General features: G+C 42.4%; 1 protein-coding gene across 1 annotated transcript in view; it reads right to left on the bottom strand.

Annotated features, from left to right (window-relative positions):
- Positions 1-25,745, bottom strand: part of LOC149311782 (uncharacterized) — a 37,951-nt gene that overhangs the window by 11,413 nt on the left and 793 nt on the right. Inside the window, exons 2-12 of the mRNA XM_089527901.1 lie at positions 24,938-25,052; positions 22,091-22,265; positions 20,813-20,924; positions 18,363-18,469; positions 16,096-16,222; positions 15,009-15,129; positions 14,300-14,385; positions 11,925-12,055; positions 8,662-8,721; positions 6,119-6,185; positions 1,716-1,810 (exon numbers count right to left, since the gene is read on the bottom strand). Coding sequence (XP_089384027.1) covers positions 1,716-1,810; positions 6,119-6,185; positions 8,662-8,721; positions 11,925-12,055; positions 14,300-14,385; positions 15,009-15,129; positions 16,096-16,222; positions 18,363-18,469; positions 20,813-20,924; positions 22,091-22,265; positions 24,938-25,052 — 1,196 coding nt within the window. The remainder of the gene's footprint in view (positions 1-1,715; positions 1,811-6,118; positions 6,186-8,661; positions 8,722-11,924; positions 12,056-14,299; positions 14,386-15,008; positions 15,130-16,095; positions 16,223-18,362; positions 18,470-20,812; positions 20,925-22,090; positions 22,266-24,937; positions 25,053-25,745) is intronic.

The raw sequence follows: 25,745 nt of genomic DNA on the forward strand, positions 1-25,745 counted from the left end.
TCGTATGGATTGGCTTTGTTTTGCTTTTGCTTTGTTCTTTGATATTTGGGTGGATAACAGGGCCACTATTCAGGAAGGGTGGGAAATTGTCACTACCTTGCTCAATGTATTTAAAGTACTTATTGCATGTTTATCTCTCACATGGTCCTCCCTCACTTTATTCTCACAACAACCAATAGATTTAGACTAACACAGATAATGTATGGCTCAAGGTCCCTCGAGTGAGAATTTGAACTCAGGTCTTTCGTGTGCTCACACTCTAATCACTAGAACAACGGCAACAAATGTCCTTAAAAATATACTATTACTCTTGCCAAACTGAATATTGAATGTAACCAAGGGGTGATTTTGGAAAGTTGCTGTGAATCCTTCGTTCCCCAAATTGTCTACTAATATTTGAAATGGCATCCCTGTTGACAGCAAGCTTTGAAACCAAATATATGACTGAAATAATCATTTAAATGCTTCAAAACATTGAGTTTCCCCCCTTTTTTCCTCCTGCAAAAATAAGAGTCAGAAATGTGTTGTTAAAAACAAGTGAAGGTATTAGAAAGCTGCTGTCTCCTGAGTTTGAATGTAGCCACAAGGAGTTTTAGACCTTCTGGGTATACAATATCCACTGTTTTTTGTGGGTTTTTCGGGATATGTGGCCATGTTCCAGAAAAGTTTCTTCCTGACGTTTTGCCAGCATCTGTGGCTGGCATCTTCAGAGAATGCTTTGCCTGGAAAAAGTTGGGTGTATATATACTGTGTGAGCCTGGGAATGCAGGAGTGATTTGCAGCGTATTGTTCTGTGCTGATGGCTGGCCTCAGGCTGGGAGGCTAATGCAAAAGAGGATTAGTGTCTGTTAATTGGTGATCATTATCTGCTGGGAAAGCCCCTGACTCTGAATGGTTTTCCATTTGCATTTGCTGAGTCCTTATTTTGCTATTCCTCAGGACTGGTAACCAAATTTTGTTCACTTTAAGGGTTTCTTCTTTCCGGTTGAAATTGTCCAGGTGTTTGTGGATTTCAATGGCTTCCCTGGGCGTTCTGACATGGTAGTGGTTGGCATGGTCCAGAACTTCAGTGTTTTCAAACAGTATTTTATGCCCAGGATGGTTAGTGGCATGTTCTGCTACTGCTGATTTTTCTGGCTGGCCCAGTCTGCAGTGTCTCTTGTGTTCCTTGATTCTTGTTTGCACACTGCGTTTGGTGGTCCCTATGTAGACTTGTCCGCAGCTGCATGGTATGCGGTAAACTCTTGCAGCTGTGAGAGGGCCTCTCTGGTCCTTGGCTGAGCAAAGCATTTGCTGGATTTTCTTCCTCAGTTTGTAAACCATTTGAAGGTTGTGCTTCCTCACCACTTTGCCTATTCTGTCTGTGGCTCCTTTGATGTATAGTAAAAATACCTTCCCTTTGGGTGGCTGCTTGTCTTCACTCCTCTGGGTTTTCCTGGGCCTGGCAGCCCTTCCACTGTATTCTTGTGGAGAAGCCCTGTTGTGAAGGGAAGCTGTGAGAGAACATCTGTGATTTCTTGCTTGCTGGTCACACGCTTTGGCATCTACCCTGTAATTGAATGGAACAGCCTGCAAAGAACTAGCTGCATAGGTCTTTTGTAGCAAAAGCAATGCCCTTTATAAAATAAGGACCAAAACCAAGATCAAGTCCTTCCCAGTATAAAAAGATTTTTTTTTGCAGAGCTGTTAAACAGTAATCACATGCTATGAGCTACCATATGCTTGCAGTAACGCATGACAGATTCAGAATGTTCATCTTTCCCCATGACTGAGATAAAGAATGGAGTATTCCCAAGACGGCTTAAGCAATCTGAAACCAGAAAAGAGAAACAGAACAAAACTGGATTGTGTAAAAAACAATCTTGTACCTGACGTTCCAGACAGAAACCTTGGATGGAGGGCATGGGCTAGTTAAAGAGCAGCTGTCTTCTCTCTGTTTTGTACAGGAAGCTGCCTTACAGCAGACAAGACTATTGGTCCCTCTAACCCAGTATGATCACTACATTCAAGCTCAGCTCATTTCAGAAGATAAACAGTGTTGAGATTGGTTATTGCCTGGATGGGGGACTATGAGATAGTAACAGGCCAAAGATATATCTGTCAACATTTCACAGATGAACCAGGGTCTAATCGGCACTGCAAAAATAATGCAGTTTGACACAGCTTTAACTGTCATGGTTCAGTGCTATAGAATTCTGGGATTTGTAGTTTGTTGTGACACCACAGTTCTCTGGCAGGGAAGGCTACATACCTTACAAAGCTACAAATCCCAGAATTCCATAGCACTGAGCCATGACAGTTAAAGCTGTGTCAAACTGCATTATTTTTGCAGTGCCGATTAGACCCAGGACAAATGTGGCCAAGCAACTTCACAGTGTCATCAAGATGGCAAAGTTATTAATGAGGAATAGCACACAAGCTAGGAGTAGCTGCAACAATTTGTTTTCACCTGAGCTTACAGGGAAGGGCAAGATTCTTCTCCCTCCTCTTTTCTCCTCTCTTCTGCATTAATTGAATGCTACTTCTGATTTTAACTCAGCTTACAACAATTAAAGTAAGCCAAGTTCAAAGAGAGAAAGTGGGAAAGAGAGAAAGAAACTGGATCTTTTTAAAAGGCAGCAAAAAACTGGTATAGCAAACTTGGGGCTCATTCCCATTGGAGGAATGACTCCATTTCTTATCTGGCTTGGCTATGTGTCAAAAATCAATTCCAAAAGGTTCCTCGTCCCCACTACAAACAAGATTTACCTTACTCCAGAGTAAGCGTGGCTTTTTTGGCATGATTCTTGTTCCCATTTGTGCTCCGGGTGTAGGGTTGCCATATCCCGCCTGGGGGCGGGACTTTCCCAGTTTGGGGCGGGGCCACCTGGTCCCGCCCCAGTTTAGCCCCTCCCCTGGGACCTCCCCCCCAGCAAGGCCCTGGAGGCAGCTCCACCCCTCCCCATGGCTGTGTGCCACCCTCCCCGCCTCCCTGCCTGGCTTAGCCTAGAGAGCAGGTCTTCAGGACACCTGCCACTCAGAGCTATTGTCAGCCCACTTGGTATATATGTCTTGCAAGAGGCCTTACTTTCCAGGTTACAGTGAGGAAAAAAAAAAAGGCCATAAATCGTTCCTGTTTCCCTGGGAGTCTAAATGCCTCATCTTTTAAATGTATACCACTCAGTATTGTTGTAATTCTTTATCACAGGGTCGTTTTTGAGGCCCTAAACACCTTTCCTTGTAATATGCAAATTTCTCCCGAAGCTGACCAATGGGAAAGAAGCAATCAGCCCTCCACTTGGGTTGGTTTTCAAGGGCTTGGTGAAGGAAGAGATTTTGCCTTGCAAGTTGCTGGTAAATAATAGAAGGCTTTGGGGTTGCAAAAGGCTGCAGAAATAGTTTGACCCCCCCCCCCCTTAAACATCCATGGCTCAGTGCTATGGGATTCTGGGCATTGTAGTTTCTTGTGGCACCAGAGCTCTTTTGACAAAAGGAAGCTGAATGGTCCACAGAGGAGGCGTTGCCTTGGGGCAGAGCCTCTTGCCAGCAGTCTGCGGTGGAAGAGAGGAGGCTGATGGTCCTGGCCACTTCCCTTGGCTCCCTCCCTCCTCCTCCTCCTCCTTCTCCTCCTCCTCTCAGAGCTCATTCACACTCCCTGGCTTTTCTCTCCCCCCCCCCCCTCTGCACTTTGAGACCCCTTTAACTGCCAAAGCTCAATGCTCTGGAATTCTGGGGTCTGTGAGGCATTTGGCCTTCTCTGTCAGAGAGCTCTGGTGCCACAATAGACTACAATTCCCAGGATTCCATAGCACTGAGCCCTGGCAGTCCAAGCAGTGTGTTTTGGACACAGAGATCCTCCAAATGAATCCAGTCCTTAGCTTTTATATCTCTCACACACACTGCAGGAATAATAACCCACTTTGAGACTGCTTTAACTCAGTGCTAGGGAATCCTGGGAATGCGAGTGTTTGGGAGACATTGAGACTTCTCTGTCAGTGATGGCTCTGAGGCCACAATAGACTACAATTCCCAGGATTCCCCAGCACTGAGCAATCTCAAACTGGACCATTTCCTCAGTGTGGATGCACCTGGGGAGGCATTCTGGGCACTGCAGTTCAACTACGTTTGGAGGGTTATGGGACTCCCTGTCAGAGATAGCTCTGGGGCCACAGTGTACTACAATTCCCAGCATTCCCCAGCACTAACCCAGGACAGTTAACTCACTCTCAAACTGGATTATTTCCTCAGTGTGGATGCAGCTTTGGTGAGGAACTCTGGGCATTTCAGTCCAGCATTGTTTTATTTCTGCAGTGTATTTTGGACCAGAGACAAGGTGACCAGGCATCCTCCTCCTTTTCCAGGACATGTCCTCTTCTGTCACATTTCAAAATGTCCTCCATTTGGATCATGGCTAAGAAGCATGGATTTATAATTACATGGGTGTTTTTAGCTTTTATTTTTGGCCATGTCCTACATTTTTTTGCTTGGGTGCCCTACATTTTGGGGTGAGGGCATTGGTCACCTTGGTCAGAGAGCTTTCCAGGGGTTAACTGCCATTCTGCTGTGGTGCTGGAACAAACCACCATTCCCAGAATTCCATAGCATTCAGCCAAGACAGTTAAAGTGGTCTCAAACCAGATTATTTCTCCAGTGTAGATGCAGCCCAAGCCTTTTGCCTCTCTTATGCCTGAGATTTCAAAGCCCAGCCCTGGCACCACAACAAACTACAAATCCCAGGATTCCATAGGATGGAGTGATGAGAGTGAAAGCAGTGTGGCAGCAGCCTAAGTGTGCTTAATGCAGTTCTTAACATGGTGCACCTCTTGCCTACAGAGTCTCACAAGACTTTTTTGTTGAACAACTTGTACCCATTGACTCCATTTCATGTCTCCTTTATTTAGTGGGGAGGAATACAGACAAAACAAGTCAAAATGAAGAAAAACCAAAGTCCCTTGACCAAAGGGTTTGATTGTGGAATAAGCCTCTGAAATATGCAAGAGGCAATGTTAAAATAAAGCCATGTTCAATGCTCAAATGTGCTGTTTGGAATGGGGAGAGGGGGGTGGCCAGAAAGGGAAGTACATTTCTGCGATCTGTCTACGAATAATGTCAAAATGTCCTCCATTTTGATCATGCCTAAGAAACATGGATTTATATTAACATTTCTAAAAAAGCCTCAATTTTTTTGCGTGTCCTCCATTTTTTAAAAATGTGTCCTACATTTGAAAATGTTGTCCTGCATTTGTCCTACATTTGTCCCGGTTTGGAGGTCCTCACTTATGGCAACCCTATCCGGGTGTCAATCATTTGATGGCAGGACTGGAGGAGGGAGGGAGGGAGAAGCCCCCAAGTTGGGGATGGAGGAGGGGGAAGAAGGTCTGGGAAGGAGGGAGAAATGGGGGACTTCTGGGAGCATGGAGGGAGAGAAATGGAGGACTCGGGCAAAGGCAAGGCAAATGGTGGATCTTCTGGGAGCAGAGAAGGAGAGAAACGAAGGACTCTGGCAAAGGCAAGGCAAATGGGCGACTTCTGGGAGCACTGGGAGGGAGAGAAACAGGGGGACTTCTGGGAGCAGTCTTGCTCTTCTCAGTGGGTTCAGGAAAAAGCAGACTGCTGCAATCTCCCCTAGCATGTTTGTTCTTCCTCATGAATACCTTTTGCCATCTTGACCACACCCCAATGTTGCTTGGCCTCATGCATCTCAATTTTTATCTGTAAAATGTTGGAGGGTACGCACATACTCAACAGAATCCAATTAATTATAAAGAAGCTGAATCTAGCCCCTTTTTGTATTTTTTGAATTAAAGTATCACACCTATGGTATGTGATGCAAAATTTTCTATTTTTGTTATTTGTGCCCACTGTCATAGCCTTTACTTGATACACGAGTCTAATGTAAACAGCTGAGAGCCAGTCTATCTGATAGCAACTTCAAACTCCTGTGCTGTACACTGAAAATAAATTCCTGGGTTCAGCATGTGCTCAGAGGCACGTTTGTCCTTTAATTTCAAAAGCATTTCCTTCTGCCTTCCAGGCTATTATTTTACACCCATTGGTGGACTTTCACACTCTAGTAAAAAAATAAACTAGACCCCACAAGAATGAAGTCTGTCCATCCCTGCTGAAGTGGATGAATTACCTGCTAGATTTCTTCCCACACCACCAAATGATTGTCTCACTGTTGAGGGATTTGTCTGCCCTCCATGCTGCAAGTACAGAATAGAAGTTAATGGAATTAAACAAAAGGAAAATGCTCTGTGATCTTCTTGTACCCATACTGCATTCCTGTATCTACTTGGTTTAATTCACTTGAATGTAAACATTATCACACCAGCCAGCCTTATGTCTCACAGCAATCATATTATGAAAGGAAACCGGAACATACTGCTTTGAAAACTATTCTTATCACATCTCTCTTCTTTCGTGCAACTGCACTGCTTTGAAACCTCCCCCCACCCCAGGTGTGATAAGTTTTTTTGCTGCAGTTCTGGCATTATATCAGTTGGTGCCATGAAGGGACCTGATTCTCCGCCTCTCTACTGTTCCCCCTCAATATTCCAAAGCAAGCTAACTCAGTGTCTGATGGTTATGTATTTTTAATTTTGCCGTGTTTGAGCAATTACAGCAAAAAATTAAAATTATTTTTACAGTATTTTATTATTCTGCAGTAAGTATGGAGATATCACAAGATAAAAATATAAAAACCCAACAGGTGAGAAGTTGACCTGCTTTGGAATAGCAAGTGGGAGAGGAAAGAGAATCAGGCTCCATCCTGCTATGTGACCGCTGTAATGCTGGACTGAACTGAAAAGACTTTTTGCACCCATACAGCTGTGATACAATAGTGACATTGAGAGCTATTGATGGGTTTTGCCCATCAATGACAGCTGTATTACAAAAACAAATGTAAAGCAGGGCGACAGTAGGAGGGACACAATGTCATGTGTTAAGTACTGACCAAAGACACCTTTATCCTGTTAGAATTCCACTTTTTAGCCTCATGTGGTAAAGTCCTTACTTCAATTGTCATCAATGGAAGGTTTCTAAAAAGTGCACCTGCTAACCCAGGGGTGAAGGTGAGGAGACAACCAAGATAATTGTTGAGAAAGGATTTGGAGGGGGCTCTAAGTCAAATGCAGCTTCTCTACATTGGACAAAAATGTCAAACTGCTTCCATAGGGGAATTTATGCATGTGTAAGACACCAACAAGATTATGGACATTGCTCTTGGGGAAAAAATTAATTACAAGACACTTAAAGAGAAGAAACTAATTTAAAATGGAGACCAACACCCAATGTAAGTGTTGCATCCCAACATGATTCAGACAGGACCTTTATTTAGGCACAACTGAACTAGATAATAATAACAAAATTTAATCTGTCATGCCCTTGCGTCATCTCTGCCATTAGTTTGGGCTGACATCGAAAAGGAGCTGGACTACAGCTATTCTTTACAATCAACTGATTCCTATTACTTTCTAGTCTCCATATTTCTTCTGGAAAAGAAACACCCACTAACATTTACCATGTTTTTTTCTTCTTCTCTGTCTCCAAAGATTAAGAAGTGTTTTCTTAGTTAATTTTTAATTAAACAAGCATTGCACTATTCCATTTCTCCTCTCCTCTCCAACCACATATCAGCTAATCACAAATGTGGTCAGATGCCTGGCTGTGGAACAAAGTCCTTGGGAAAAGAAGCATGTTACATCACTTGGCATCCAATGTTCCAACCAGACACAGGACAAAGCAAACATCTTTTTGTCTATTTATCAGCTTTAAGCCTCCCTTTCCCCCTACACAATCCACTCAGTTGGGGTTTTGTCACCTGTGTTTTTGTTCCTCATAATTCATAGGGGCCATATGTATGTTTTCCATTGGATACGGGTTGCATGACAATCACTGCTTATTACAGCAATACCTACAACCCATAAAAGTGGGATAAAAAGCAGGTTACATCACACCTACATAGTGCAAAACAGCAGTAGCTTAATGCCAATATCTCTCCGTGTGGAAGAGTTCCCACTTTATTTATTCCTGTAGGGTTCCAGAAGTCTCAAACCAGCATTTGTGGCAGCTGGAACTATCCATTTCACTTCTTGCAATGCTGTAGATTTCTAGAAGAAACTACAGCAGTCCTGTCCTGTTCTTTGTTGCATTACAATGGCCCAGTATATATGGGTATTTGATTCCATGCCAGCTTCCTGCTTAATTAGCAGCCTGTTCAATACTTGTTTGCAGCCAGGCATTCATCCTTTATACTACCAAAGATCCAAGAAAACTGGCATAGCAAATTACTAGTATTCAGAATTCAACAGGCCAGAAATAGTGACCTGTTGTTGCTCAATGGCATCTCCCATCATCCCACAACCAATGGATACACTGACTAAAGTTTATAGAAGTTACAATCCAACTTCATGTTTTCCACTCCTGTAAGAGATCAATGTGTTGTTGTTGTTATATGCCCTCAAATAAATTCCAATGTATGGCAACCACATTGCAGGATCCAGATTTATTCAGAGAAGGTTTGCCATTGCCTTCTTCTAAGAGAATATGACTTGCTAACATTTTGTGGGTTTCCCTAGCTAAACAGGGATTTGAACCCTGGTCTCCAGAGTCCTAATAAAAACAACTACACCATGCTGGTTCTATAATGTCATTTAAATATCACTAAATGCAAATTACCAGTATTGTTGAATCTTTGGCCTTGACTATGATGTCAATATTGATGCCACCGATGACCACCTGAAAATAAAACAGAGTTGGAAAAATATCATAGCATTGCTATATGTCACCTGTCTTTATCTTCCACACTTTTCCACTGTCAGGCATGATCAACCTATTAATAGAGCATTTGATCCAAGTCCTGCCCAACAGAGGTGTACAGCAGTGGTTGAACTTTGTTGTTTCTGACCTATGATGACCCTAAGGTGAACCTATCATAGGGTTTTCTTGGCAAGATTTGTTCAAAGGAGGTTTGCCATTGCTTTTCCTTGAGGCTGAGAGCATGTGCCTTGCCCAAGGTCATCCAGTGGGTTTCATGACCAAGCTGGGAATGGAACCCTGGTCTCCAGAGTCATAGCCTAGCACTCAAATCAATGTGCTACACTGGCTAACTGGTTCTAATTGTGGGAAATAACAATCAGCTAACTAATAATTATTTCCCATAACTTAGAGCAATTGCCAGAAGGCTTGCGCAGACTGTTTGTACTTTCCAATTATCTTCAACTCATTTAATTGCCCCACCGATCCAGCAGGGCTGAAGTGCCTAAATGTGGGAACATGTACACTCTAAACAGAAGCAGAATAAGAGTTAATGGAAGAAAGCACAATAAATGACATTTGTTTGAGTGCCCCTTTGGCTGAAACACACTAAGCATTTGTCACAAAGTATGTTGCTACCTACGAGCACTCTTCCTGTTTGATAACTGCAAAGTTTACAGTGGTTTCCAAAAAAGCATAGCTGTGATAAAATATTTGTCATCATTATTTACCTTCAAATCAATTCCAACATCTGGCAATTCTAAGGAAACCTATCAGGGAGTATTCTTGGAAAGGCTTTTTTTTAGAGGATGTTTGCTATTGCCTTCCTCTTATGTGGAGAGAGTGTGGCCTGTTACAGACAGTCCAAAATAAAGCTGCTTCGAGTCACTTTGGAGGTATGGTATTTCAATGATGCATGCGTCCTAAGAGTCCAAAAGCCACACCAAAGCCACGCTCCGGTCCTAAGGACTGGAGTGCAGCTTTGGTGTGGCTTTTGGACTCTTAGGACTCATGCATCATTGAAATACCATACCTCCAAAGTGACTTGAAGCAGCTTTATTTTGGACTGTCTGTAACAGGCCAGTGACTTGCCCAAGGTCACCCAGTAGGTTTCCTTGGCTGCATGTAAACTTGCAACCTGGTCTCCTGGAGTCCTAGTCCAACACTCAAACCACTATACTATGCAGGCTCTCCTTGTGTATGTCATCCTTAATCCTTTGGCAGACCCACTGAATCAAGTAGCAATATGATCTCCCTTCAAAGGGAAATGGTCTTTAAATATGCCAGATGATTGCCAAAAAATTAACTCTTGTGTCTCTAGTCACTTGTTTGCACAGAGCACAGGAGCGACCTTTGCTGCCATGGAAGAAACATCAAGATTTGTTACAGTTTTTGAGCATATTTTACATTAATGTAACAGGAATTCAGATCTCTCAAATATGTAGATGTTTAGTGGAGGATATTTTTTTGCTTGAGTTTTTCGGAAAGCGAGGCCGTGTTCTAGAAGAGTTCTGCAACACTGTAAATATTGAACAGGATGCCAGCCTTTACTTTTAGAAGCATAACAATAAATTATATAACAACCAGCAGCTGTTGGTGAAATGTCAGGAATAAACTCTTCTAGAACACAGCCTCTTAGCCCGAAAAAAAAACAACACAAAAAATATGGATGCTGGCCATGAAAGCCTTGATTTTACTTTAGGGGAGGAATTTGGCACTGACAGTCACTTGGGGATCTAATGGCATTTCTTTTACATGTAATGAATGGAGAGAAATTTGCATAGTCCTTCCAGTTAAGAGTCTCATTATGGTATAGGAAAACCTTATTCAACATAATTTATAAATGACACTTCACACCCTCTAGATTTCAACATGTTAACAAAGAATTGTTACCTGTTTGCTGGCTCATTGCTTTATATGTGGCCATACTTTAAAACTATTTTAACTATTTTTAAAAATAGCTTGTTTTGATTACTGATTACCTAAAAAGTAATCTATTGCTAATAGACTTTAGTTGTATTTTGATTGTTTCTAAAAATATTTTAAAATTTTAAAATGGCTAAAAAGTTTTCCCCAAATGACACTCTCAAAACAGTGTTTTAGGAATAATGATTCAATCTTACACAATGCATGAAATACATCACAATGCCTATTAATTTGTTGTTATGCCCGCAAAAGTAAAGGCTGGCATCCTGCTCAGTATTTACAATGTTGCAGAACAGATGTATTACATTGTAAATTTCTGAATTTATGTTTTTGGTTGTTGCACCAGTGTAATGATTGAGGTGCCCCTCTTATGTTGGCCTAACAGCTTCTTTCCACATCTGATCAAATAAATACAGGGATTTTCAAGGTGCCGATGAAGTGGCCACTCTTCTCTTGGCAGCAAGATGCTTTTTGACAAGCAGTTGTGGCACCCTGCAGTTGCCTGTCAGAAGGTGCTCTATGGCTGGGAGAGGAATGGACACTTCTTCACTCAGTACCCTGCTCCCCAATGCCTTGGAAATGCCTATGTTAGTGGTGCAGCCTGGCTTCTAAAAAGGATGGTGTGTGTGTGTCATATTTGGAGACATAGCTATGACAAATGAGTTCTGTCATCATAGCTACATCTCCTGATGAAGGATCTCAGGAAATATATTATGAGTAGCACCGTGCCTTATATAGAATTACTTCCAAACTCTAACATGATTCAGCAGATGTTTTTGTTTCCCACCCATCTTGTCTGCAACTGAGCCTTAATGCCATCAATCTGCATGATCATGGAACTAGATTACATCTAATGGCTGTCCCAGTTCAGTTCCTTCCTGAACAGGAGAGTCCTGCATACAGAAAATTCACACATAACATCTTAGTCTTCCCCAACATGGCAGATTGAATTTTTGTTAAACCACAGCTCTCACCACCCCTTAAAGATGACCACCGTTGCCACTGAGAGATGTAGTCCAACAGAATTAGAGGGTTCCCCATGTGCAGAAAGTACATGTACATGATTTAAGTCTCTGTATGTGCCACTGTTTAATAACGTATACAACCCAAAATGGTTCCTGCTCAGCAAATCAGTCCAGGTATCAGTCCAACTCCAACAAAAATAGCAGAGCCCTGCACTCCAACTTGATGAGCAAATGATCAAGAATAAAGATATTTCTCTGGAAAAACTGGCATCTCTAGCAAGGCTGAGTACTCACTGGTTTTGGCACTGTAGATACATATTCATTTTGAGGCAAGCTATTTCTTTGTCCCTGGGCTCTCTGAATCTTATTCAGGGCTACAGCTATGCGACTGCCCACTCTGGCATTGTTCTTAATCAAAGCAATATCTGAAGGGGGACTGATGAAAGGAAAGGAAAGCAACAACAAACCAGGAACCAAAAGAAAAATGCATGTAAGCAACTGGTACAGGGATCTCTTGCATCTAAACCAAGGGTGGGAATCATACAACCCTTCAGATGTTGTGAGAATGCAACTCCCAGGATTCCACACAATTTGCTACATTGGGAAGCACTGCTGGGACTTGCAGTCTCACAATGATATGATTACATCTCTTGATCTATGTCCTTCTAGAGTGACTACTTACACATCATCTTGTTGTTGTTACTAATGCTCAAAGTTGGCTTTGAGGGGAGCCTATGAATGAGAGACCTCCAAGAGCCCCGGTCATCAACAAGCCCTGCTCAGCTCCTTCAAACTCAGGGCCAGTTTTCACAATTGCATCCATTCACCTGTTATACAGTCTTCCTCTTTTCTTACTACTTTCTACCTTGCCAAGCATTACAGTGCGCCTGCGTTATTTGCGGGTGCGCTATAACGGACTTGAGTGTACGCGCTCAAGCCGCAGGGAGGGCACGGGGCGCCATGGGCAGCGCGTCCCATTCAAATGAATGGGGCACATGCCCATGGCACCCTGCGTCCTCCCACGCCACTGAGCCATCGCGCACACAAGCCCCATTCAAATGAATGGGGCTCAAGCATACGCAGAATTAGCCTTACGTGTGTGTGTGTGTGTGTGTGGAACGGATCCACCACGTAAGGCAAGGGTCCACTGTATTATATTTTCTAGTGAGTTATGTTTTATCATGATATGTCCAAATTATGACAGTCTCAGTTTAGTCATCTTGGCTTCAAGGGAGAGTTCAGGCTTGATCTGCTCTCGGACCCATTTATTTGTCTTTTTGGCAGTCCATGGCATACTCTGAACTCTCCTCTGACACCACATTTCAAATTTAGCTGATCTTTTTCCTGTTCAGCTTTCACACTGGAAATACGATGGCATGGACAACCCTGATTCTGGTATTCAGTGATATGCCTTTACTCTTGAGCATGTTGTGTAGCTCCTGTTATTAACAGCCCTGTTATGGTCTTGCAGACTTGGGACCATGAGTTTCTCCACTGAGTCTATGCACCTGCAATGTGGAATTCCTCTTTACCTACTGCCTTCCAGCACCTTCACAGAAGGAAATGCATCATCACCACCAAAACAAAATGTGAATTTGATCAAATCTGAGACGGACAGACACGACACACAAATTTAGAAATTGTAATGAGGCACACCACATCCCTGTTTGGTCTGCTCTCTAGGTGCTAACTTCAAGGCCTAGAGCAGTGGTTCCCAACCTGTGGGTCGGGATCCCTTTGAGGGTCAAATGACCCTTTCATGGCGGTCGCCTAAGACCATTGGAAAGCACCTATTTAATTACAGTTATGAAGTAGCAATGAAAATAATTTCATGGGTTTGGGTCACCACAACATGAGGAACTGTATTAAGGGGTCACGGCATTAGGTAGGTTGGGAACCACTGGCCTAGAGAGATAACAATCTCTTCTTAGGTCTCTTTGCCTTCAAACTGGACTTGGAGTGGGTGGCCTTTTAAATAAGAACATACATTCAAATAAGAGAGAGTCCTCTTTAAAGTAGGACAGCTGGCCCTCTGATGCCTTCTGATCTCACAGTTCCTATACAAGGGGAAACAGTTCCCCATGAATCATCCATGAGACTCACTATTTGAATTTGGGCAGATTGCCACAAGAATATAAGGATAAGTAAGGATCCTACTGGATCAGACTAAAATTTTGTCTAGCCCAAGTTCCTCCTCCTTGCAGTGGCTAAACATTTGTCTCTCTACCCAGCATCAGAGCATCTGGCTTGTATCATGTGTGGCATGATGTGCCGCCTCTCTTGGGAAGAAAGAGATTCAAATCTGTGTGCATAAACAAAACAAACCTAATCTGGAAGAAATTTAGGGTACTATTTTTTCCAGAATTCCAGACTTTATGAAAACTTGGATTGAAGACGTTATAAACTGGCTTTTTGGACTATATTGCAGGAGAATACCCTGAAGGCACCAGACCTTGACTATATTTGATAGCTAAGCAGGGTCAGGTCTGGTTAGTACTTTAATGGGGGAGGGAGGGTGTCAAGAAACACCAGGTGCTGTTGTCTATATTTCAGATGAAGGCAATGGCAAAACACCTCTGAATAGTCCCTGCCTAAAAATATACCAATTAAATTCATCAACAGGTGGCATCTAGGCCCATAAATGCACACACATTACTAGGAAAGGATACTGGCTTTCAGAGATTCCCCTTTGGATAATTCATTCACTCTCTGCAGCAGGAAGGGTGTGAGTTCTTTTCCCATGATACCTTTCCCCCTAAAAATGTAACAAGAAGTGTCCAGGATGAGAACAGATAATCAAGTTACAGAATATCACTTATTGACTGATTAATATGAACAATGCATAATTAAATGCCTTGGGTATCTATAGTAAAATAAAATTTTAAAAAATACCAACTTATTTTTCTACCTTGTGACAGCTGGCATATCTATTCTACAAACCCATTACCCCCACCCCCACCCCAAACCAAAGATTGTGTACAAACACATCACTGTAAAGGTGTGCCTGGATGTCTATAATCTGAGTAGTCTGTCTGCCAAGAAAGCACACAATCCACATTTTGTTTTAACAAATGTGATGATGGGCAATCTTCTCTGTCAGATTGAATGAAGGATAAAACTATTCTGTGTGTTGACAGCAGAAGCCACATGTACACAGAACTAACTGGGTAGAAACAGGGGATGACAGAATCCAAATAGGTTTTTCTGAGTTTTAGAATATATTCCACTCCAGGAGCAGCAATGGGAGAAGGTACATTTAACTGAAGCTTATAATCTTTGCTAAGCTTCTAAGCTCAGATACTAGCATGAACATAATTGCCTACATAATTACAGGTTTAATCATTACAAAAAGAGGGATAGGACTCAAGGAATTCTTACCCAGCCTCCTCCAAGGCCTGCTGGATTGCTTCTTCAATAAGGTGTCCGGATGCTGCTTGTTCCTTTGGACAAGGCACTGCAATCAGCACTCCACTGCCCAATTGCAAGGCCAATGATTTGTCTGAGAAAGAAGATTAATCTAAAGTGACATGGTCTTTCTTTTTATTTCTAAAGTGATGGGAGAAAACTGCTATTGTTGTTTCTTTGCAGAGGTGGGGGCACACTGTTTTGTACCTCTTGTACACTACTTTTGAGAACAAGACAAACTGCAGACTTGAGAGTCAACAGCACCTAGTATTCATTGGCAGCCTCCCATCCCAGTACCAACCAGGGCTGACCATGCTTGGCTTCCAAGATCAGACACGATCTGGCACTATAATTGTAAGATTTCTGAAACAGGGTGGATTAGCTATCCTCCCAGTTCCTTCTCCACTGAGTGATTCGATGATTCTAGTGATCATGCATACCTAAAGCAACTTTTTCTGATCCCAGCTGACTGGGATGACAGAGTAAGAAAAATGAAAAAATATCCCTCTATCCTCCACAGCCACAGAACTTCAGAAACATAGCTCTGTTTGCAATAAGGACTTCAAAACTCCCATTCTTTCATGATCCATTATATTTTTGATCTTTTCTTCCCTGGCAGTACAAAGTCAGATTTTGAAATACAACTGTTCCTTTGGCTGCCCTAAACCTCTTGATCTACAAAAATAGAGGGCATAAGAGCAGAAATCTGAGGTTTAAGGAGCAAGGGGAAAATGAAAATGAAATCAGATGATCGATTAGAGGAGACAAATGGATGTGGGAAATCTCTAGAAAGCCTACATTTTCTTTGGGGCAGGAAGTGATGAAACATGCATGGGGAATTGCAGCAATGCATAAACAAAGCTAAACTTGCAGCAATTCCTTTTTTGGATTATAGCCCCTAGAATCCTCTGGTCAGTATGACCGCTGGTAGCACTGGGCAATGTAACCATTGGATTCAGGGAGCTATAGTCCAATACACTGATTTCTCAAACCCTGATTTAAATTCCAGTCTGACTCCACTCATGCAGCAAGAGCACTTTATTCCACCTACATAGCTCACCAATCATTTGAGCAGCATCTTCCTCATTCTTCACCTGAAATGGTGTCTGAAAGCCACTCTGGTGTGAAAAGAAAGCTGGGAACTCTCTTGATTCTCCAAAAGTGGCCACACAGACACCTTGAGTTTCCTGTAGAGGTAGAAAGGGAAGGTCAACAGTCAAAGTAAAAGCCCAGATGGCAAGGAGAATGTGACTCTAGGGATTTTAATCCAAAAATGAACTGTTTCAAGCTCTGTACTTGACCACTTTTAGCCTACACTGATTACACTTTTCTCCAAACCTTCCAGTATGTTCCTTCTCATTATAAAATAAACAGAGTCATTTAGATGAATATGTGGAAATAAATAAAGGTAGTGCTATTGTCATTTCTTCCTGGGAGGTATAGCAGAGCCATTGACTGGCAGTGACCTCACACTATTACATTGGCTTTCTTCATTGACCAATTACATGTTACATTTGCAAAGAAGGAAAATAATGATGACACCAGCAACAAAGGAAAAGGAAATTATAGAGACAATGAGAAGAAATGGATGGATGGGAACACTGAAGGAATTAATACAAACCCTGATGGGAATGGATTTTGTATTACAAGTTGAGTATCTTTATAAAACTCTTATATCACCAATGTCAGTGTGAGAAAGCCTGGAGGCATAAAAATGTTTTTATCTGCTGCCAAAATTGAAGCAGGGGTGGAGCCATCCCGGCCTCTCTAAGGAGGGAGTTCCAGAGCCTGGAAGCCAGAGTTGCCAATTTCCGGGAACTTCCCCAGAATCCAGGGAATTAAATTAATTTCTTTCTGGGGATTTTGACTGAATATTCCATTAAATATTGGGGAATTCCGGGGATATTGGATTTTGGTAAAACATTCCAGGGAATATCTTTGAAGCTTGTTGGCAACACTGCTGGAAGCAGCCACTAAAAAGGCCCTCTCTCTTGTTCCCACCAAACCCGCCTGAGACTGTGGTGGGACAGAGAGGAGGGCCTCTCTGGATGCTCTCAGTGTTCTAGTGGGTTCATAAAGGGACATACAGTCCTTCAAATAGCCTGGACCCAAGCCATATAGGGCTTTATAGGTCAAAACCAGCACTTTAAATTGTGCCCAGAAACAGATCAGCAGCCAGTGGAGCTGTTGCAACAAGGGAGTTGTATGCTCCCTGTAGCCAGATCCAGTAAACAACCTGGCTGCAGCTCTTTGGGCCTACTGACATTTCTGAGCAGCCCCACATAAAGTGCATTACTGTAATGCTACCGGGATGTAACCAAAGCATGTACCACCATGGCCAAATCTGACTTATCCAGGATGCACCAGTTTTAGCTGTGGAAAAGCACTCCTTGTCACCACTGATACCTTGGCTTCCAGGCTCAGTGCTGAATCTAGGAATACCCTCAAAATGTGAGCCTGTGCTTTCAGGGGGAGTGTAATCCCATCCAATATAGGCTGAATCCCTATTCCTAGATCTGTCTTTTGACTAACCAGGAGAACCTCTGTCTTGTCTGGATTAAGTTTCAATTTGTTGCCCTCATCCAGTATATTAGAGCAGGATAGGAACAGCTTCCTTGGAATTAGGTGGAAAGGAGTGATAGAGCTGGATATCATCAACGTACTGGTGACGCTTTACTCCAAAACTCTGGACAACCTCTCCCAGTGGTTTCATGTACGTGTTAAATAACATATGAGACAAAACTGAGCCCTGAGGAACTCCAAAGGACAGTAGCCAAGGAGTCAAACAGGAATCCCCCAGCACCATCTTCTGAGAACACCACTCCAAGAAAGAACGGAGCCACTGTAAAACCTCCAAGCCCCATCCCAGAGAGGTGAATCAGAAGGATACCATGACTGATGTATCAAAAACAGCTGAGAGGTCTAACAAAACCAATGGGATCACACTCCCTCTGTCTAGTTCCCTGGATACGTCATCCACCAAGGCGACCAAATCTATTTATGTTCCATAGCCAGGCCTAAAACCAGACTGACATGGATCTAGATAATCTGTCTCATCCAGGAATGCCTGGAGTTGAGAAGCAACCACACCTTGCCCAAAAATTGGAGACTGGCCTATAGTTATCCAGTAGAGTAGGAAAAGTAGGATTCAGGGAAGTTTTTTTTTCAAGAGAGGTCATCACAGCCTCCTCCCTCCCCCACCTATTATTTCCTATTTTTCTATTACTATCCAACATATTCATTTGAACGTCAATAATTCAGGAATTATATTATTATCAGCCTTCACTTCCAGGTCCTCCCCTCCCCTGTGCAGTTAGCTTTACTTACCAAATATTCCAATGTCTTACCAATATCAAGTATCGACTTGACACCTGCAGAGATCACAGCAACTGGAGTACGACCCAACTCTGTCAGGTCTGCACTCACATCCAAAGCTGAAAAGGAGGCAATAATATATACTGGAGAACAAGATAGGGAAATAACATGCTGGAGAAAAGTCCTTTTGCCAGATTTCAAAGGCTTTAAAGTGGGCAACCAGGAAAAGGAAGCAAAATTCAGTACTGGCATAATGTATGATGAAACTGCTTTATACTGAGCCAGACCACTGGACAATGCTGACAAAGATAATTCTCTCTCATTGACAGTAGCTTCCAAGGCAGGATATTAAAAAAAATACTTTTTTGTATTACAACTAATGGCCATGCCATCTGGAAGACTGAGATTTATGGTCAAAAGATAACCTTTCCAAGCTCTGATATCTAGGGATTAAGAGCCAAACTTGATGTGAAATTAGCTTAGCATGTCTTGATTTTACATTCAAAGCAATATCTTGGTTTCTCCGTGTATGTATTGAGGTTGTGACACAGAGAGAGAGAGAGGTTAATCAATTCTTCCAGTGTCGTAGCCCAGTTGAACAACCTGTCATTTCTTTCCTAAGAGAAATGGCCACTAGTAACCAGAAGAGCTTGCCTTTCAGGGCAAAGAATAGCTCATGGAAGATTTTCAGCCAGGCAATTAGGTGAAGCTACCTGATTCAGGCAACACAAGCACATAAAAAGAATGAATTGAAATCTGACTGGTTCAGCAAGACCTTTAATAGGTATTGAGTGGTGGTCTCAGCTGTGGGGAGGAGGTGACATTTGAACTCTACGTCATGCAAGAAAATGGCTGTGGCTTGCACTGAAGCTTTCAGTAGACAAAGCATGTGAGGAATGGATCCCACAGTCCCCATCTGCTCCCACTACCCTAAAGTCTTCCACTGTTCTCTTGAAAGCAAAACCAAGAAATTTTACATGCTTTCTTACATTTAACATATCTAGAGATCTTTTCCAGCACCTGTTATCTGAGGCTGCTGATACAGTGGAGAAATAAAGCAGTTTAACACCACTTTAAGTGCCATAGCTCAATGCTATGGAATTCTAAGATTTGTAGTTTTGTGAGCTATTTAGCCTTCCATTTGGATAGCTCTGGTGCCCCACTAAACTGAAAATCCCAGAATTCCATAACTTTGATCGATGGAAGTTAAAAGTGGTAGCTTTATTTCTGCACTGTGACATCAGCCTAAGAGTCTATGACCAGGACGTTTGCATTCAAAACATATGATCTATTATGAGTGGCTTATGTCTCCTCCTTATACAACCAGCTGAAGATATTTTGCTGACTGAGAGGCAAAACCAGATGGCAACTTGCCCCTCCCCATTCCATGTTCAGAAACTGACTGGACTAGCATCTGAAATATATGTCAGTACTAGCAATCGGAATAGTGTCTTCCACTAAACCTGGGGCAATGGGCAGGCTGTCTGACTGGCACAAAGAACTCTTTCCTCCAATACAGCAGCCAGGGAGCCCAGGAGGAATAGTTTGTGAGATTGCCACTCTTTCCTCTTTAAAGTATTTGACACCTGAGATGACTGCTTGAGTCTGCCTAATGGTAAGACCACACCAGCCTCTCCAGTTGGGAACCAGGAAAAGCTATACTATGTGCCCTGTGTAACTTAAAAGCCATTTGCATGTACTGTACATACTTAATTTGCATAGTAGGTTATTCTGCTAGGTATGAGGAGGGAGAAATCATGCTGGCATGGTAAAGGTAAAGGTATTCCCTATTGACAAGGTTGTCAACTCATCTCCAACCATAGGGGGTGGTGCTCTTCTCTGTTACTAAGCCGAAGAACCAGCATTGTCAGAGACTACTCTGTGATCATGTGGCCAGCATGACTGCACAGAACACTGTTTAGCTTCCCACCGAAGTGGTACCTATTTATCTATTTGCATTTGCATGTTTTTGAATTGCTAGGTTGGCAGAAGCTATGACTAGTGATCGGAGCTCAGCCCATCATGCGGGCCTCGAACTGCCAACCTGCTGATCTTGCAGTCAACAGAGTCAGCATCTTAACCATTTGAGCCAACGCATTCCTGGCATGGTACAAACAGTAAATAAAATGGAACAGTCCCAGTGTGGATTCACCTTTCATTGGTTAATCTTCCATTAACTCGCATACTCCAATAACAAACAGTAAATAAAATGGAATGGGCCCAATGTGTGGGTGGAAATCATGCAGTATTCCATATATATTTGAAAAATAACTCCCAGCAGCCCTTGTCAGCACAGTTTAGGGTGAAGAACACTGAGAGTTGGAGTCCAGCAGCATGTGGAGAGTTGTATGATTCCCATATCTTACCTGGTGTGGAATAAACAGATCCAAAAAAGATGAGAGGAAATGAAGCAGCATTTGGGAATTAAACCTTCGATTCAGAAGTAATATCATGCTTCTTACTTTTCTCTCCTCCACGGTGGACCCCTCCAATTCCTCCTGTCACAAACACAGGAATCTTTGCTTTGTGGGCCACAAACATGGTTCCTGCCACAGTAGTTCCACCAGATAAGCCCTGTCATGAAACAGACAGTCATAATCCAGACTGCATATGACTGAAGGAAATAATGGGTGTTTAGCCCACTCATTGATTTTACTACTGTCGGGCAAAGATATATATTTTTAAAAATTATAGGACCTTGGTCTGTTAAGACTGTAGAATCATAGAATCATAGAGTTGGAAGAGACCACAAGGGCCATCCAGCCCAACCCCCTGCCATGCAGGAACACACAATCAAAGCACTCCCAAGAGATGGCCATCCAGCCTCTGTTTAAAAACATCATTTAAAAAAAATTACAGATTGTCTTAGCAAACACATACGGTATATACCCATGTATAAGTCTAGAAATTTAGGTTAAAAAATTGACCCAAAAAACCTGGGTTGACTTATCCACGGGTCAATGTAAGTACTATATTTTTAACTCACATGGTGAAAGGCAAGAGTTTAATCTGCCTTGGAAGCATTGACTCCGTTCTAGTCTCTTATCCATCCAGCCATTAGTATGAGTAGAAATAGTTATGCCTGCTGGAATTTTGTAAGTTCTTTGGCGTTGTTTTCCTTTGGTTCATCCACTTTAGATCCTTTGTTACATGCCCCTAGGTTTTACCCTCGACTTATCCACGAGTCATATCAAAATCCATAATTTTGGCCCCAAAACCTGCCCTCAACTTATATATGTGGTTGACTTGATAGTCGAGTATATACGGTACAGCTATATTTACATGTATAGATGTATACATGTACACACAAAACTCAAAGATTCCTCTCTTCAAAGGAAACTAAAGGCCACTCCAGCCCTGGTCAGCCCCTGATTGACACAGGACTGTGGTAACTGGATGGCCTGCTCTGAAAGCAGGCCACCACCGTGGTCCCGAACAGGCCACCAGTAAGGAGCACTTTTTCTACCCCCTTTTTTCCAGGAGCCAAAGGCCACATTCAGCAGTTCCAGAGTGGCTTCCAGCCAATCTGGGGGCATGTATCATCTGCATGCCATGCCCCCAAACCAGTCGGAAGCTGCTCTTTTTTGCCTGTGTGTTTTAGGCCTGAGTCTGCAGAAATTTTGCTGAACATCTAACTATTTAAGGAAATAAAAATTCTGATCCCCTTCTGCAATGTTGAGATGTCCCTGACCTAGAATTGGCCCAGACAAACAAGAAAAAAAGAGAATTCTGTTCAATACCTGACTGAGAACATAGGGAATGTCTCTTCGAGACACTTTCACAACATTTTTGCTTTTTGCTAGAACCTCTAGTTCTTCATCTTGGAGGCCCACATGGATACATCCATTTAGAACACCAATTGTTGCTGGTACAGATCCATTTGTTTGTACAATTTCTTCCACCTCTCTTGCCATCCTACAGCAGTTCAGCATATGATAATACAAAAGAAGGGGTTTTAAAAAAGCAATCAAGGAAGGTAACTGAGAAAGAAACATCCTTCCTTATCACATCTCTATTCACTTTTCCTTTTCTTCAGTTATTATTTATTTGCAAAGAATTAGACAAAACAAAGTTAATCATCAGATTAACTTTCTGGCTACATGGATAAATCTTTTATGGCCACTTTGTCAACAAACCGCTCCTATAAATCCAGGAAGTGTCTAGTTATCTTTTAGTCTTTTTGCTGCAGAAATAAACTTTGTCTTTTCCCTACACTTTGCTTGCATTGCTTCTGTTAATTTGGATCCTCTGCTGAACAACACATCTCACTCTTGGGACAGATTTGTCCCCTAGCCTCTCAGAGCCCTAGTCTAACACTCAAACCTGTTAGAGGGAATAGATGGAGAGAGATTCTTACTGGAAAAAAGGCCTGCTATAGCTTTTATTACAGCAGCAGTAGAAATGCCCATCTTAGGAGGATGAATTTAAAAGAATCTAAATGCAGGCTGAAAATAAGTTTAGAATCCTCAGAAGGATGCAAAATGTATTTCTTAAAGAAATAAGAAATACGAAATAAGAAATTAGGATCAGGCTGTCTTAGGATAAGACAGCCTGATCCTAATCTATACTAAAAGAGATAAAATGGGAGACAGAGATGTTAGAACATGTCCTGATTCATGAGAAGAGAGAGAGAAGCCTTTAAAAACAAGATGAAGAGAGGGAATTCAGCTTTGGTCAGTTCCTTTTCTTTGCAACAGTGAGCAGTCACCGAGGGGCCATTCAGACTACCTTTTGTACCAAATTGTAACCTGGATTAAAAGTCGGAAGTTCCCATTGGCACCGGTTTAAACACATCAGAATTAGGGTTTTGCACACCCGATCCAGGGCTAGTCCCCCTTAGAGTGATTTTTCCGAAAGTGGATTATTTCCCGTGTCTTTTAGGAAAACCTGTTTCTTCCCTGCTGCTGGCAAATGTGAACTTGGCCCCGGTCATGATCAGGTCACGTTCAGGGGCGGGATTTAGGTCAGAGGGAGGTCAGAGGGTGGAACGTGCCTCCCTTCTCGCAGGCAGCTTTTTCTCTCTCCCTTTTCTTTTTTCTTTTTGTATTTTTATTTTTGACCAATTATGCTAATGCTTGTTCTACAGATTGATACATATTGACAGAATGTGTCTGCTTGTGCTACATTTCCCTTTCATTTGCTTGCTGCCAGCACCTCACTTTGCAAGTGGCATTTTTAAAATTATTTTTTAATGTGTGTGACAGAATATGTGAATGCTACAATGTGAATGTTACAAATGTTTCCCTTTCAATTTGGCAAATTGATACAATGTGTGAATGCTTGTGCTACATGTGTGTATTTAAGGAGAGATGGCATTCTGGGGTGGCAATCAGGGGGAAAGCAGATGCAGAGATGGCATTCAGGTGGCCTCCCCTGCAAGCGACATTTGTTGTTGTTGTTGTTGTTATTATTATTGTGACAGATTAGGCAAATGCTTTGGGCTGGAAGGGAAGGGGAAGCTAGAGGCTGGCATTCAGAGGGAAGGCTGTGGAAACCCATGACTTTGGGGGAGTCACACTCTCAGCCTCAGAGGAAAGGCAATGGCAAATCTTCTCGGAATCAATGGCGGTTTACAGACCGCCCCTTTGGGGTGGCCTGTACCTGCCCCTTTCCCCGCTGGATCGGGGCCTCAGATGCCACAGCAGCAGCCTCTGAGGCCCTGATCCGCCGCTTTCCAGGCTGCGGGGAAGCAGCAAAAGGCTTCATGCCCCAAGGACACCCGATTCTGCTTTGCATTGCTGGCGCAGCTGTCTAAAGGCTGTGCCCAGCGATGCAAAGCCGGAAGGAGCTCCGTTTCAGAGCTCCTTTCAAAGCCGTGGAAAGGGTGCCCCAGGTGCCCTCGCGCAGCACAAGCATGTCACTTCCACTCCATTTGGAGGTGGTGCGGTCATGACATCCCAATGGCGGCACCATTTTGTATGTACTAGGTACGTACTAGGGTTAGGGCCCTTTCCTAACCCTAGTACGTACCTAGTACATACTTTGTGCGCAACTGGAATGCGCCAATCTTGCAAAAAAAAAAAAAAACAACAAAAAAAACCAGGATGGGGTTGTTTTAGGGTTGCCATAATCTGTAATGACCCAAATACACACAGCACACACACACCTGGAGGTTTTTAAATTTGACAAGTTGACAGAATATGCGCACACTGCCACTAATTTTTTTTTTTTAAAAGGAGGGGGGAATACAGACAAACTATCTGAAGAAAAATAATGGAAAACTAGGAGGCAGAAAGGGGAGTTAAAGTGGTAAGAATTTTGAACACTCCCATTCTTGAAAAACTGTGCTAGAAGCCAGGAAAAGCAGATTGCATACTGCCTGGCTATGGGGCAGTGTGATAAAATCCGTCTTTGAGTGTTAAATCCTGCGTCTATCCACAGGTGAATTGGAATCCATAGATTCATCTATCCACAGCTTGAAAGTAATAAAAATATCTATACATTCCAAAAAGCAAACTTTGGTTTTGCCATTTTATATAAGAGACACCATTTCACTACACCACAGTATTTAATGGGACTTCAACACAAATCCCAGAAGATATAACATTTGCCAGTTCTACTTCTGCTACATCAGAAAAATGGCTAACCTTAGATTCTGGGGATATGGCATGCCATGTGTAATGATTGTGCTCTCCAAGGCAACAACAGGCCTCCTGCAGTTCAAAGCCTCCTTCACATATGGATGAACAATCAAGTCACCACCTAAAGTGAAAACCCAAAACAAATTGGGAAGATCTGCAGGTTCAACTTCGTTTGCGACACTATTTTGGTAAGTGAACACCAAATTTGTTATGTCTAATTATCTTTATATGCTGTGAAACATTTTTATTCCAGTTACTGCTGCTAAACATTTCATTAGTGCAGCCTTCTTCAGGTGTGTTGAGCTACAACTCCCATAGGGCCTAGCCAACATTGTTGATGCCACAATGGTAAGGGGTGGGGTTATAGTTCCACACACCCAATGGGTGCAGGTTTGAGAACAACTGATAGAGAGGGAGATAACATGTTAACAGTGAAAATAAAAGCGTTCACCCCACCATTACTTTCCTGCTGCTCACATCAAGTGAGCTCCTTTAAAGTTCTGGCTTTGGTGATATTGCTTTCTTGTAATATTTTGTGGGCAGAAAGGCAGGTTCTAATTCCAATGCATGGAAATTTTAGCTTAAATTTTTATTTGTTACCCCATGTTTTTAAAAAGAAACCATAAATAATAACATAGTTTAATAATTAAAAAGAAATTCCAGATTTTGAATAGCGATGGATGTTTTATGTTACTTTGAGAGATAAGATTGTATACCATGGGAAGCAAAAAACAAACGACCCACCCCACCCCAAAACCACCTCAGAACTTTAACAAATATGAAAATACTTTTGTCTGTAGCATATGATTAGAGA

Source organism: Sceloporus occidentalis, unplaced genomic scaffold (assembly GCF_023333645.1).
Source record: "Sceloporus occidentalis isolate IW3139 unplaced genomic scaffold, rSceOcc1.0.p SCAF_5, whole genome shotgun sequence".
NCBI classification, from domain to species: domain Eukaryota; kingdom Metazoa; phylum Chordata; class Lepidosauria; order Squamata; family Phrynosomatidae; genus Sceloporus; species Sceloporus occidentalis.